At 32.3% G+C, this 12,600-nt stretch overlaps 1 protein-coding gene across 7 annotated transcripts in view; it reads right to left on the bottom strand.

Moving 5' to 3' along the window:
* FCHO2 (FCH and mu domain containing endocytic adaptor 2) overlaps positions 1 to 12,600 on the bottom strand; it is a 130,824-nt gene that overhangs the window by 24,090 nt on the left and 94,134 nt on the right. For 4 of the 7 annotated variants that reach the window (XM_036279596.1, XM_036279602.1, XM_036279598.1 and 1 more), the window contains 6 exons: positions 10,372 to 10,429; positions 9,923 to 10,098; positions 8,482 to 8,499; positions 8,094 to 8,118; positions 6,597 to 6,639; positions 4,450 to 4,544 (listed from right to left, as the gene is read on the bottom strand). In XM_036279596.1, coding sequence (XP_036135489.1) covers positions 4,450 to 4,544; positions 6,597 to 6,639; positions 8,094 to 8,118; positions 8,482 to 8,499; positions 9,923 to 10,098; positions 10,372 to 10,429 — 415 coding nt within the window. The remainder of the gene's footprint in view (positions 1 to 4,449; positions 4,545 to 6,596; positions 6,640 to 8,093; positions 8,119 to 8,481; positions 8,500 to 9,922; positions 10,099 to 10,371; positions 10,430 to 12,600) is intronic. The other 3 variants (XM_036279600.1, XM_036279599.1, XM_036279597.1) reach the window with 2 other exon arrangements.

The following is a 12,600-nucleotide window of genomic DNA, read 5'->3' as shown; positions in this document are numbered from 1 at the left end:
AATGAAATACGCTTTTTTTGAAGCTACCAATATTATGACTGGGGGAAAATTCAATAAAACTGACACACATAAATTGTATTCCTATTTCAAGTATTTATACATATAAAAATTAAATCTGATAAATTAGTTGGTGTAAACAACAATTTAAGGCCTAAAGTCTTTCGTTTGTTGCCCATACACCTACTTTACAGACAGTAATGCAAGACCAAGCCTTTAAAACAACACCTTCAAAACAGGAACATGAGTACTAAATAAAACACTTACCTTAATTAAAACTGTAATTTGACTTTTAAATTGAACCACATTGTAACATTTTTTTGTGATAAAAGTATTAAAATGATCCTACTTTAAAAACGTCCCTGCCCTGGCCAGTTTGGCTCAGCGGTTAGAGCGTCGGCCTGCGGTCCGGAGAGACCCGGGTTCGGTTCCCGCTAAGGGCATGTACCTCGGTTGCAGTTTGTCCCCGGTCCTGGTCGGTCGTGTGGGTGGCAGCCACTCGATGTGTTCCTTTCATATCGATGTTTCTCTCTCTCTCTCTGTTCCTCTCTCTCCCTCCCACTCTACCTGAACAAAAAATAGAAAAATGTCCTCAGGTGAGGATAAAAATAAATAAATAAATAAATAAATAAATAAATAAATAAATAAATAAAAACGTCCCTAAATTATTCTAATCGATTTTTGATAAGTGTTGAAAATTATATCTTAACTTTCCCTAAAGCCTATATAAATTTAGTATTTACTGTTTTTCAAAACCAGTTGCAAATTTTGCAATTTTAGAAATACCCCAGTATTCTTAATTAAAAATAAGTCTCATCATGGTAGAAATTAATGAGTGGAATTCAAGTGTATATCATCAAAAGTCACGTAATTCAGAGACTGAAGAATATAATATGAATAGAAAGAAATATATTTCAGTAAGTTTTATAAGTTTACAGATGTATAAAGTTAAAAATATATGAATGGTCCTAAGTATATACATGGGGAAACAAAAGGTAAAGCTGAGAAATGGCAGCATGAAAAGGAAGAACATGGAGGTGGGTAGGAAGCAACCTCAAGAAAAAAGGTAGTCACACAGGAGTGAAAGTAAATGCCATGGGGTTTATGTAATCATTCAGAAAGTGTATCATATGAAGGGGTTAGGTTGCTTGAAGAAAACAGGAGGAAGCTGGAAAGAAATCAATTTTAGCCCTGGCCAGTTTGGCTCAGCGTTAAATCGTTGGCCGCTGGACCAGAGAAGCCAGGGTTCGGTTCCCGCTAAGGGCACCGGCACCTCAGTTGCAATTTGTCCCCAGCCCTGGATGGAGTCGTGTGGGTGGCAACCAATAGATGTGTCTCTCTCACATCGATGTTTCTCCCTCTCTCTTCCTCCCTCTCTCCCTTCCACTCGGAAGATAAATGCAAAAATGTCCTCGGGTGAGGATGAAAAAAAAAAAAGAAATCAAGTTTAGTTTCTAGGGCTGCAGCCTTTTCCTAGTCACTTGCACTCCTACTTTAAGCTATATCCTAGAAGAAATGTGCACCAACTTGAGGACCATATCTCTTCCCTGTGCTATGACACATTTACTCTAAAGACATGTTCATAATCAGTGAAACCAATACTGACCAATACTCAAGTTATTTCAAACTTCTGAGAGCCTAACATAATAAGACATTCACACCTGAGATTTCATTACTGATCAAGTGGCTTCTTCAAATAGCATTTAGACGGACTCAAAACCAAGCCTAATAGAAGTGTTAAGCTCAGCTTCTTCAAATAATCAGAAATTGTTGTTTGAGGAAAGCCAATAAAACTTACTGTTTATAAATGAATCTATTAACTATAAATTAACAATAAACATATATATTATAAATGAATCTATTAATGAAAAATTAACAACAAACTTATATATTCTAAATAAATGTACCTGCATATGACAATTAGGTACTGCTTCCAGAAACCTTTGAAGGAGATTACTACAATTGTTTACAAGCTTAAGTGTCTTAATTGTGTTTTTGGGGGAGTAGTAGTGATGATGATGGAGCTCACTTCCATGAAATGTCCATTAGATGCAGTATATGAAGAAATAAGAAGTGCCCTTATTTAAAGTATAAAAACATAGCAGATAAGAGCTAACTTATATCTGCCCTCTAACAATTCCTGAGGAGAATAGACATGGCATGTTTCCCACCTCATTCTTTATCTGAACAAAGAAAGATACTAATTTAGATTCCAGAAGCAATGATGAAGATGCAGAAGAAAAATCAGCATCATTGTTAGCTTTTTCTGTCTGTAATTTTTCAGGACATGTGATATTATGACAAGGTCACTTTGATCCTCACAGATACACTTTGGATAATCTCTCATCCAAAGCATCAGGAAACCCAAAGGTATGTTCAGTTTTCCTATGTAATATTGTCTGAGCTCATTGGAGAGATGAACTTGTAACAAGTTTATCAATAGAGAAAATCCACTGACTTTTTGCGACCAAGAAGCAAAAGGAAACTTATTTGTGCTCACTGGTGATATGAATTACTGTGGAACAATAATTATCTCTTTCAACATCACTAATATTCTTTGAAGGGCAAAATAATTTATGACATTTTTCAGACTATATAGAAAGGTTGAAAATACTACCATCATGACTTTTAAAACTAGCAAAAGTTTTAATAAATGTTTTACCATATCTGAGCTACTACACACCAAATGACCACTGAATAAAAATACATCACGTTTTTCATGAAATTGAAAGTGATATGGGCAAAACATTTAGACAGGTAGCAACAGGAAAAGAGAGAGCTTTTTTGAAAATAGACTGTGCTAAAGAAAATAGTGAGAAACAAAGGGCACAGTTACAAATATAACCAACGTGAAATTTTTTTTTTTTATCCTCACCTGAGGACATTTTTTCCATTTTTTGTTCAGGTAGAGTGGGAGGGAGAGATAGGAACAGAGAGAGAGAGAGAGAGAGAGAGAGAGAGAAACAGCAACGTGAAAGGGACACATCGAGTGGCTGCCATCCGCACGACCAACCAGGGCCGGGGACAAACCGCAAACGACATACGTGCCCTTGGCGGAAACTGAACCCGGGTCTCTTGGGACCGCAGGCCGATACTCCAACCGCTGAGCCAAACTGGCCAGGGCCCAACGTGAAATTTTTTATTAAAGATTTAAAAAATTCACAGAAGAATATTAACAAAATTAAAAACACTGCTTAGAACCCACTTCATTCTGAATACAAAATACCATCCTGACATTCTTACTAAACAAAAAAGAGACCTAACGATAACTTCAGTTTTTCCTGAACTATTTTAGTTTCTTTCTTTACACAAACTATTGGTAAGATTATTTTTATAAAACTAATTAGTAACAAATTTCCATTGAGAAAGACTATAAAGATATTTCAGAATATGTTCAACTATCTATTGATTATTTCTTGCTGTTTTACAAATATTAGATACAGATTGCTTTCCCTTCAATATTCCAAACTGTGTCAGGTTAAGATAGCCTAAAATATAATTAAAATTTCTTTTAAAAATACTAGTTTCGTTCAGCCATTGTTGCTCAGTGGTTGAGCATCGACCCATGCACCAAGAGATCACCGGTTCGATTCCTGGTCAGGGCACATGCCCAGATTGTGGGCATGCAGGAGGTGGCCAATTGATGTTCTCTCACTGATGTTTCTATCTCTCTCCCCCTCTCACTTCCTTGCTCTCTCTAAAATCAATAAAGGAAAAAAAAAAATACTAGTTTCTAAACTACTAGTTTCTAAACAGTCTAATTATAAATGGAAGTGTTTATTTCATTATTAATAGTAAACTGTTTCAACAAGGCTTATTGTTTTGTTAATCTGCCAGAGTGCAAAAGATTTTAGAATTAGTAAGACCTAGGTTTGAATCTATGCTTCATCATTTCCTAGTTATATGATCTTAGAGAAGTTCCTGTTCAACTCTGAGCTTTACTTTTTTCATACATAAAATTGGAACAATAAAAACAACTTCATGCAGTAGTTAATGAGGTGAAATTAAATAACGTGTGTAGCTCCTAGCAGAGTGACATAGCAGGAACTCAGTCAATTCAAGTTCTTTCCCCACTGTTCTAGCACTCTCTTAACCCCCAATACTTTATGTATAGCATTTCTAAAATCCCAGAGAAGGTTGAAGATCAACTTAAAGTAATTTTATTTTCTTGTTTTGAACAAGCAGTGCTTTTATTCAACATGCATTTTTGTTGCCTGCTTTAAATGTTGGCAAATGGAATTTTGTATTTTGAAGAAAATAGAAACAACTAAAAAGCATTCATCAAATCCTTTCAGATATTGCTTGGGAAGTGCTAAAACCTTTCTGGAAAGCAGTTTGGCAATAAGTCAATGAGCGTTATCTTGTGACTCCTAAATCTTATACTGATAAATTATTACAAGGATATTATAAGACATGTGCACAAAATATATATGTATGTATATATATATTTACCTGATGATGACGATGAAGTTAACGAAGCTGAAGAACATGAATCAAGAGAAAGTCCAAACAGGGAGTCCAAAGCAAATAAATCACTGGTCCCTTTCCTACCATAATATTTTAAAAATAAAGATTTTAATAAAGGAATGTTTTATTAGTATAAAATCTAATCACTTACTATCACTTCCCAAAATTATAACAGCTCAACACATATGATTGAAAAGTTGAATGTTCTGCCAATGGAATATGTGAAGAAACTTAAATTTAATAAACCAATATTTGTTGACTGCTATAAGCAGAATCTGCAATAACACTGTGTGAAGGTGGTAGGGAAAGTATAAAAGATTAATCCCCACTGATCACACCTTGTTTATACTCTAAACAATCTTAGAGGCTGTCCAAATGGAAATGATGATTTCAGCTTTACAAATGAAAAAAGCAGCACAGTCTCTATATGAGCTGCTTAAGGACACACAGCTACTTAATTCTACAATAAGCTCAGGTCTTAAGTGGTATGAAATCAGGTGGGAATTTTATAAGGTCATACTTATTTTCAAAGAAAACAGGTAAAGAGGTTTTTAAAAAGTACTTTTCATGTACACAAGTAAGGCCAACACTTAATATAAACTTCAAAGATCTGATTACTGCAATAGGTCATGCGAAGGCAGGATTTCCCTGGGCCACTAAGGCAGTCTGGTGAAATTTCTGGGGCAGACATGCCTTTTTTTGAGACATAACCAAGACTATGGACAAAATCTTCAAGGGGATCAACACTCTAGTTTTAAACTCAACATGCTGCATAACCAAAGATTTTCCTCCACTGACCTCTTGGAATACACTGTACTGGTTACTGTCTGGATTCAACTCCTGGCTCTTTTCTTAAATACAAACTTTTATAGAAATATAACCTCTATGATCTTGAAGCACCTGACCTTAGCCACCACCTCTTTTTTAATTATTTTTTTTCCAGCTTTATTGAGGTACACTTGACAAATAAAAATTGTATGTATTTGAGGTGTAAAAAGAGATTAATCCCAATTAAAACAGTATTCTAATGCATCAACTGCCATTATTTTTTAAAATATGTTTTTAAATCTAGAAAACATATATAATAAAAATGTTACAATGATCTATAGACACATATCTAGTATCTCAACATGCACCTACATGGACACACACTACATCTTGCACAATAAAGCTTAGAATTATAGCTGCATATGATTCCTAAAAACAAAGTTTAAAACACTAATAAAACTAGTGTCTAGCTTGAAAAGTATCAAATAATTTTAAACTATCCATTTATTATTTAATTATCCATTAATTAAGCCTACTTTTACTCATGTAAAACACATTAAAAAGTATTCTTATTGATAAATACAGAAGTAAAAAGGGATCCATGCAACACTGACTTAAAGTATTTTTTCTTTTTAACAGCTGGCAGCATGCCTTCTAGCCTTCTCTTTTTCAACGTGAGACACTTCCTCACTTTGAAGCTCATGAATATATACAGTCTATTTTACAAGGTCACAGCCAAAATTGAAGGGAAAATTTTCATAACTAGTTGATTCTTGAGATATTATCTTTCATTTAGAAGCAGTGAGGCTATCAAAGCCAAACAGAGTTCAATGAATCTTTTAAATTATTATAAAAATAAATATTGTCAAATGATAAATAATTAAAACAATGAAAAACTCCTCATGGCATCTGACAGCTTAAGAAACAGGATAACTCACAACACTGTACTGGGACTGAAACTGCAGAGATAATAAAATTCTAGAAAACAGGACAAAGGATACTTAAAATTTAAAGGTAGTGGGGAAGGAAAAATAAAAAGTTGAGGAAATAGGATTTTTAGGGCAGTCATACTATCCTGAATAATACTATAATGGTGGACATATCATTATCCACTTGTAAAAACTCACATGATGTATGACACCAAGAGTAAACCCTAGTGTAAGCCATGGACTTTGGGCAATAATGATGTGTTGATGTAGGTTCATGAATTATAACAGATGTGCTTCTCTGGTGGGGGAGGCCAAGCATATGTTGGGGCAGAATATATGCAAAAATTCTGTACCTTCCACTCAATTTTGCTGTGAATCTAAAATTGTTCTAAAATAATTAAGGTTTTTTTTTTTTAATTTAAACATGAGACTTACTCATTGGATGCAGCAGATGGTTTCGATTTTGTTAACTCTTCACCTAATTAAAAATGATCTCATTACTATAAACAATTTAAAAATTCTGAAAATAACAAATATAATTTAAACAATTGTGAAAAATAACAAGTTTTCTATTGTGAAGAATATTAAAATAATAACTGAATTTCTGCTAAATCTATATTTCTTCTAATATATTTAGTGAGAAATGACTAATCTCTCATATTTATTAAAATAAAATGACGGGTCAAAAGAAAAATATGGATTGCAACTTTAAAAATTAGAACAAATGTTTAAATACGTATGTATCACTCAAGAATTTTAATTGATGAGTCATGAAAGCATCTTTCAACTTCTAAGAATATCATTAGTGATTATTATATTGACCAGAAGTAGTTACCAACTCTTGAAAAACATTCTTTTTAAAATTAAAATTTGAATAACAACCTAGAGCAACAGTCTCTATAAAACAGTCTCTTCTGCTACCTTCTGCATTTGTAACATGAATCATTTCATAAGCAACTAGTACACAGGAGAAAGGCATCAGTAATGCAAAAGGCATGATGGTTCATAAGCAATCTTCCATGAACATCAATGTTTTGCATCGTCAAGCAGCAGCTGATGACTGCAAAATACATCAACATAGGTAACTGCAACAAACTCTGAGGAACACCACAATGTACACGATGCCCATTCACGCCACATTTTTCCATTTGGCTCAGTTTAGCATTTGTATTGCCTCAAAGTGCTTATCATGCTAGTCTTCATCTTTTTGCTTGCTGCCTGCATCTCTATAAGTTGATAGCCCCCTTTTGTCCTCATTTTCTTCACATCCCCTATCATCAAGCTACTCACCTTTTCTTTTTTTAAAAAATAAAATCCTATTTTTTGTTTGGTATTTATTATACATTTAATGGGTATTTTTAATTGAGCTAGAATTTTTATTAGGATTGATGCTGAAGTTTTTATTGAGCATTGTGTTTACAAAATTGCATAGCTTTTGAGCATTTTGCCTCAGCTCTTTTTCCCACAATCCTTGTTATTTTTATGCATGATTCTTCACAAAGTATTAACACCCCCCAAATGTTTTTAACATAATTAAAGTGCTATACTAAAAACTATATAATAGAAACTACAATTGTGATATGACTTAAAAACAGGTAAAACTAAAGATTACTCATCTTATAAAATGCCTTCCAGCTCATTAGGCAGAGTTATGGCAATCAGTTTAACAATTTTAGTCAGAAGCTACTCTGGCTTTCCTGATTTCTAAAATTGTTGTAGTCAGGTATTAAAGTTTCAGGCATGTCTCAAAGCTAAAAGAGGTAATATAAATAACTTGTCTTCTGTTATAAAATAAGTATCCTTTTAGTCTGTTAAGGCTTATGATGAGGAAAGACTATTTCTGTAACTACACATATAAGGCTACCAACTTAGTAAACTGCGCCTGATGAATTTTAAAAGAAATAAAATAACCAACTTAAATGTCAAACTTACTAGACGAATTCTGATTCATCTGCACCTAAAAGAGAAATGCAAAAACCAAGTGCCATTAAATAAATAATTTGGCAATGAAATATTTCATAAAATGCTAATACTGGGAACCTAAATTTTAAGTTGTTTTTAGTATATCTGTTCAGTTATAAACTGTATTTACATAAAAAGACACAAAAACTTTCAGTAGTTTTTGTTTTATAGTAACACATAATACATGTACTTTTAACATTCAATAAAATGTTTTTAAGTATTAAACTATTAAGTATATAAAACAAGTTACTATGACTTGCTAATTTAAAATATTTAACACAAATATTTTGAAAATCAATGTTCAAACATTACAATGGTGTTGTTTTTTAAGTCAATAGATAAAAATATAAAATCTTACACTTACTGGGCTGTGTCTCTAGTAGTACATGAAAAGAAAAACAAAGATAGTATTCATTTTAGAATTTAAAATATCCTATTTTCCAGCTCCAATAATTTGTCTATTCCCTTCTGAATTATACTTAAAATCTATATACCTTAAAACACATAACATTGGGGATAGGGGGAATTACTTAAGCAAACTAAGCAAAAAATACATACTCACGTTATCTCCTTTTCACACCCAATATTAACAATTAAAAACTGTATGATTATTTTCTGAGAATAAAATTAATGTGTTCACTGTTTTTTTAAAAAATAAATATAAAGAAAAGAAGAACATAAAAGAGAAAATTAAAACCATCAATGAGCTCACAACTCAGAGATAGATGCTTAACATTTTGATATGTATTTTTCTAGGCTTTTATTTTATGTATTTAGTTTTTAAATTAGTTATGCTCTTAGACAATAAAAAATGTTAATGGTTTCACAACTTTCTACTTCATATGCATACCATAATTTAACCTTGGCATTAATCTTACTGTTAACTAGTAATGGTAGAATAAACCTCACTTCAAAAATCTGTCTTCTTGGTGGAAAAAAAGGTTCTAAAATTAAATTCTAAAAAAGAATGAATAGGAGAAAAAAGATTCTTATCTAAACAAATGTGTATATAGACTACTTAAAATATGTAACAATATGAAATGGTGAAAACTTTTATTCTCTATTATCAAGGGGAACAGGTAGGTTTATTATCAATTACGAACAAGTACAAATATACTAAATTCATTCTAAGATATGCTTTTCCCCCCATAGTTTAACATTTTTGAATTTAGAGTATGACATCAATGAAAAGATGTATTACAGATTTTTTCTCCCTTAAAAGCTATTAAGTATGGTATCTGAGAAATGATAAATTAATCACTATAACGAAAAATTCCTATCTTTCCCTTTCCTTCTATGAAAAGTATAGGAAAAAATGTTAGTAACAGAAGAAAAAAATGCAAAGATATAATTTAATTTTCAAATTCATTTTTATAGAATTCCTTTCTACATGACGTTCATAAAACATGGACAAAAACTTCAAAATTCAATGAGGAAAAGATTAATACTGCCAGTTCACAAAATTCTGCCTGAGACATACAGCACTATTTATAAAATACAAGAAACAGCAGAAATAATGATTTTCCACATTTTGCTTTTTTTGTAATACACTTTCAAAAGAAAAAAAACTAAGCCAAACTCAGTTTATTTGATTATATAAAAATTATAAACTATCTACCTCAATAAAGCTGCATAAAAATAAAAAATATATAAATTAAATATTTCCTCATCCAACATACTTATGATGTCTTACTTCTTATTATTCCTAAAATTAAAAAGATGCAGGTAGGCAAAATATTAAAAAAAAAAAAAAAAGACTTCTATTTAAAAAGTACAAACTTGCTCATTTTCTTACTTACAGATATTGCTGGAGAGAGCATTATATTTCCTATAGATACTTTTAATTCGTCCAAGGAAGCCATTGTATGATGTGAATTATTTGGATGTATAGGTTTAATTTCTATTCGGTACTTCTTTGGTTCTTCATCTTCAGAATCAGAATCACTAGATGAGTAGAAATGGTTCTCTTTGGTATGTGAGTATCAGTTAAAAAATTTAGTTTTTAATTTGTCTTAATGCATAACCAGTTTTTACACATTTAAAAAAGTAACAAAACCTTTAAGAGATAAGATGGACTTTAACAAAAATATAACTACTAACTTTTGTTAACAAAAACATGTCAAATGAAGAATGAGTCATTTTATTATAATTAATTAAAAATGTGAAGACTCTTTATTAAATAATAATTTTAACTGTCTATTTATATGCCGGCACAATCCATAAGAATATAAAGATGATAAAAGGATATCATTCTGATTTGCTTCTGGTTTTATACTATAGCCTTCTTCATCTACATCAGGAATGTTCTATGGAAAAAAATAAATAAAACTTTACTGTAATGATGGTTCCAACTACAAAAATATTGTTAGAGATGAGCAAAATAGCCTTAACTATTACTGATGAGCTGTATCATATACATCAAATGTTAACAGGTTAACAATATTCTAACATTGTGGGGAAATTATGTCTTTTTAATTAGCTTCAAATCACACTTCACGCTTCAGATGTCTGAAGTAGAAAAGCACTGCAAACTGGAACAGGAGGAAAACTGAAAGGAATAGAACAGGGTTCAAGTAGAAATGCCAGCAGTTCTGTGGATAACCAATATTCACCCACATTTTCAAAGTAAAGAAATAAAAGCACAAGACTGTGTATCTGGGAAAGGGAGGTGATAAAATCATAGGACTGACAGCTTAAGTAAATGAAAATATATATAAACGGAACAAAAAACAGAAATAAAAGACTACCAAGAAAAGTAAAACTATATTAAAATACTACTCTCTTACTTATGAGCCTGGCAAAAAATTCAAAAGTTTAAAAATATCTTCTCTGTTGGCAAAACTGTGGGGAAAAGTACTCTTATACTTCGCTGGTATAAATATAAAACACTGCAGATTCTCAAATAAGGTTGTTTTGTTATAACACTGACTAGATGCCATAGGAATTTAACTCTTGTTTATATCAATCAGCCTACGGTAAAACTGGTAACTTCGCTAGTTTTCACTTAGTCACAGAAACTCTTTTTATTTATTTATTTTAATCCTCACCCGAGGACATTTTTGTATTTATTTTCAGATAGAGCAGGAGGGAGAGAGGGAGGAAGAGAGAGAGAGAAACATCGATGTGAGAGAGACACATGGAGTGGTTGCCACTCACACGACCCCAACCAGGGCCGGGGACAAACTGAAACCTGGGTACGTGCCCTTAGCGGGAACCGAACCCGGGACTCTCTGGTCTGCGGGCCAACGCTCTAACCGCTGACCCAAACCAGCCAGGGCTAAAGTCACAGGACCTATGAATAACATTGAGGACTTAATTATAGTACAATTCCTACAGAAAGAAGTTTAACAATATCTAACAAAAATACATGTTTGTTCTTCCACCCAGGAATTCTGCTTCAAGGAACTGACTCCAAAGATACACCCCCGACAATTTAAAAATACATATAAAACAAAATTATTCAAAGATTATCTCTAACTCAAATTACTGGAAAGCACCTAGATATCCAAGCACAGTTGAATAAACTGTGGTACATACACAAAACAGAATACTATACAGCTATTTTTTAAAAAGCTTCTATGATCTGATATAGGGTGACTTACAGAAAATACTGCTAACTAAAAAAAGAAAAAAAAGTACAACAGAACATATATAGTGTAATACTTTTAAGTAGGAATAAAGAAAAATGTAAATACATATGCATATGCTAATTAGATGGGGAAAAAAAACAGTGGAAGAATAAATCAAAATACAAAGTTGGTCATCTACAAGGCAAAGCGATGGAGTAGAAGTAATACAGAAGGGACACCTCTCTAATCATGCTCTTGTAATTAGGAAAGAGAAAATGTCTACTCTTAGAGAAATATATTCACATTCATAAACACACGCACATATGTATGGTGAATGTTAAAACAAATGTAGTAAAAAGTTAAGAATATACAAGTGTTCTTTGTACTATTTTATTCTTGCATTTTTTGGTAAATCAGAAGTTACTTCAAAATAAAAGTTTTTAAAATGCAAAAAATAAAAATTCCATGGTATCAGTTGTTATTGTGAAGCCAACACCCTTCTATTGGAAAAATTGCCATTCTTCTTCGAGTCACCTGCTAAACCTCAGCAAGAGGAATACAAAGGATTGCTAATCTGAGTTAGGCACAGTACAAGATCAAGGAGAACTAAAAGGAGAATTTACATAACTATAGCTTCTAATTGAATACACAGTCTGATGTAGTCAACAGTGAGTTAAGAGGCTGGATTAAAGTTTAGAAGTAAAAAATAGACATAAAGTAAAGAGCAGATTACATAGATAAAAATATGACTAGTGATGTAGTTATGACCCAGAAATAGAGCACTTTGAGTTCTACATATTGCTTGCTAATATGCAGGTAAAACTTAAAAATACTTTTAAGCCCTGGCCAGTTTGGCTCAGCGGTTAGAGCGTCAGCCTGCGGTCCAGAGAGACCCGGGTTCGGTTCCC

The sequence above is a fragment of the Molossus molossus genome, unplaced genomic scaffold (genome assembly GCF_014108415.1).
Source record: "Molossus molossus isolate mMolMol1 unplaced genomic scaffold, mMolMol1.p scaffold_m16_p_3, whole genome shotgun sequence".
Classification (NCBI taxonomy): domain Eukaryota; kingdom Metazoa; phylum Chordata; class Mammalia; order Chiroptera; family Molossidae; genus Molossus; species Molossus molossus.
The sequence above is the reverse complement of the archived record's forward strand: the minus strand, read 5'-3'. Positions and strand labels throughout refer to the sequence as shown.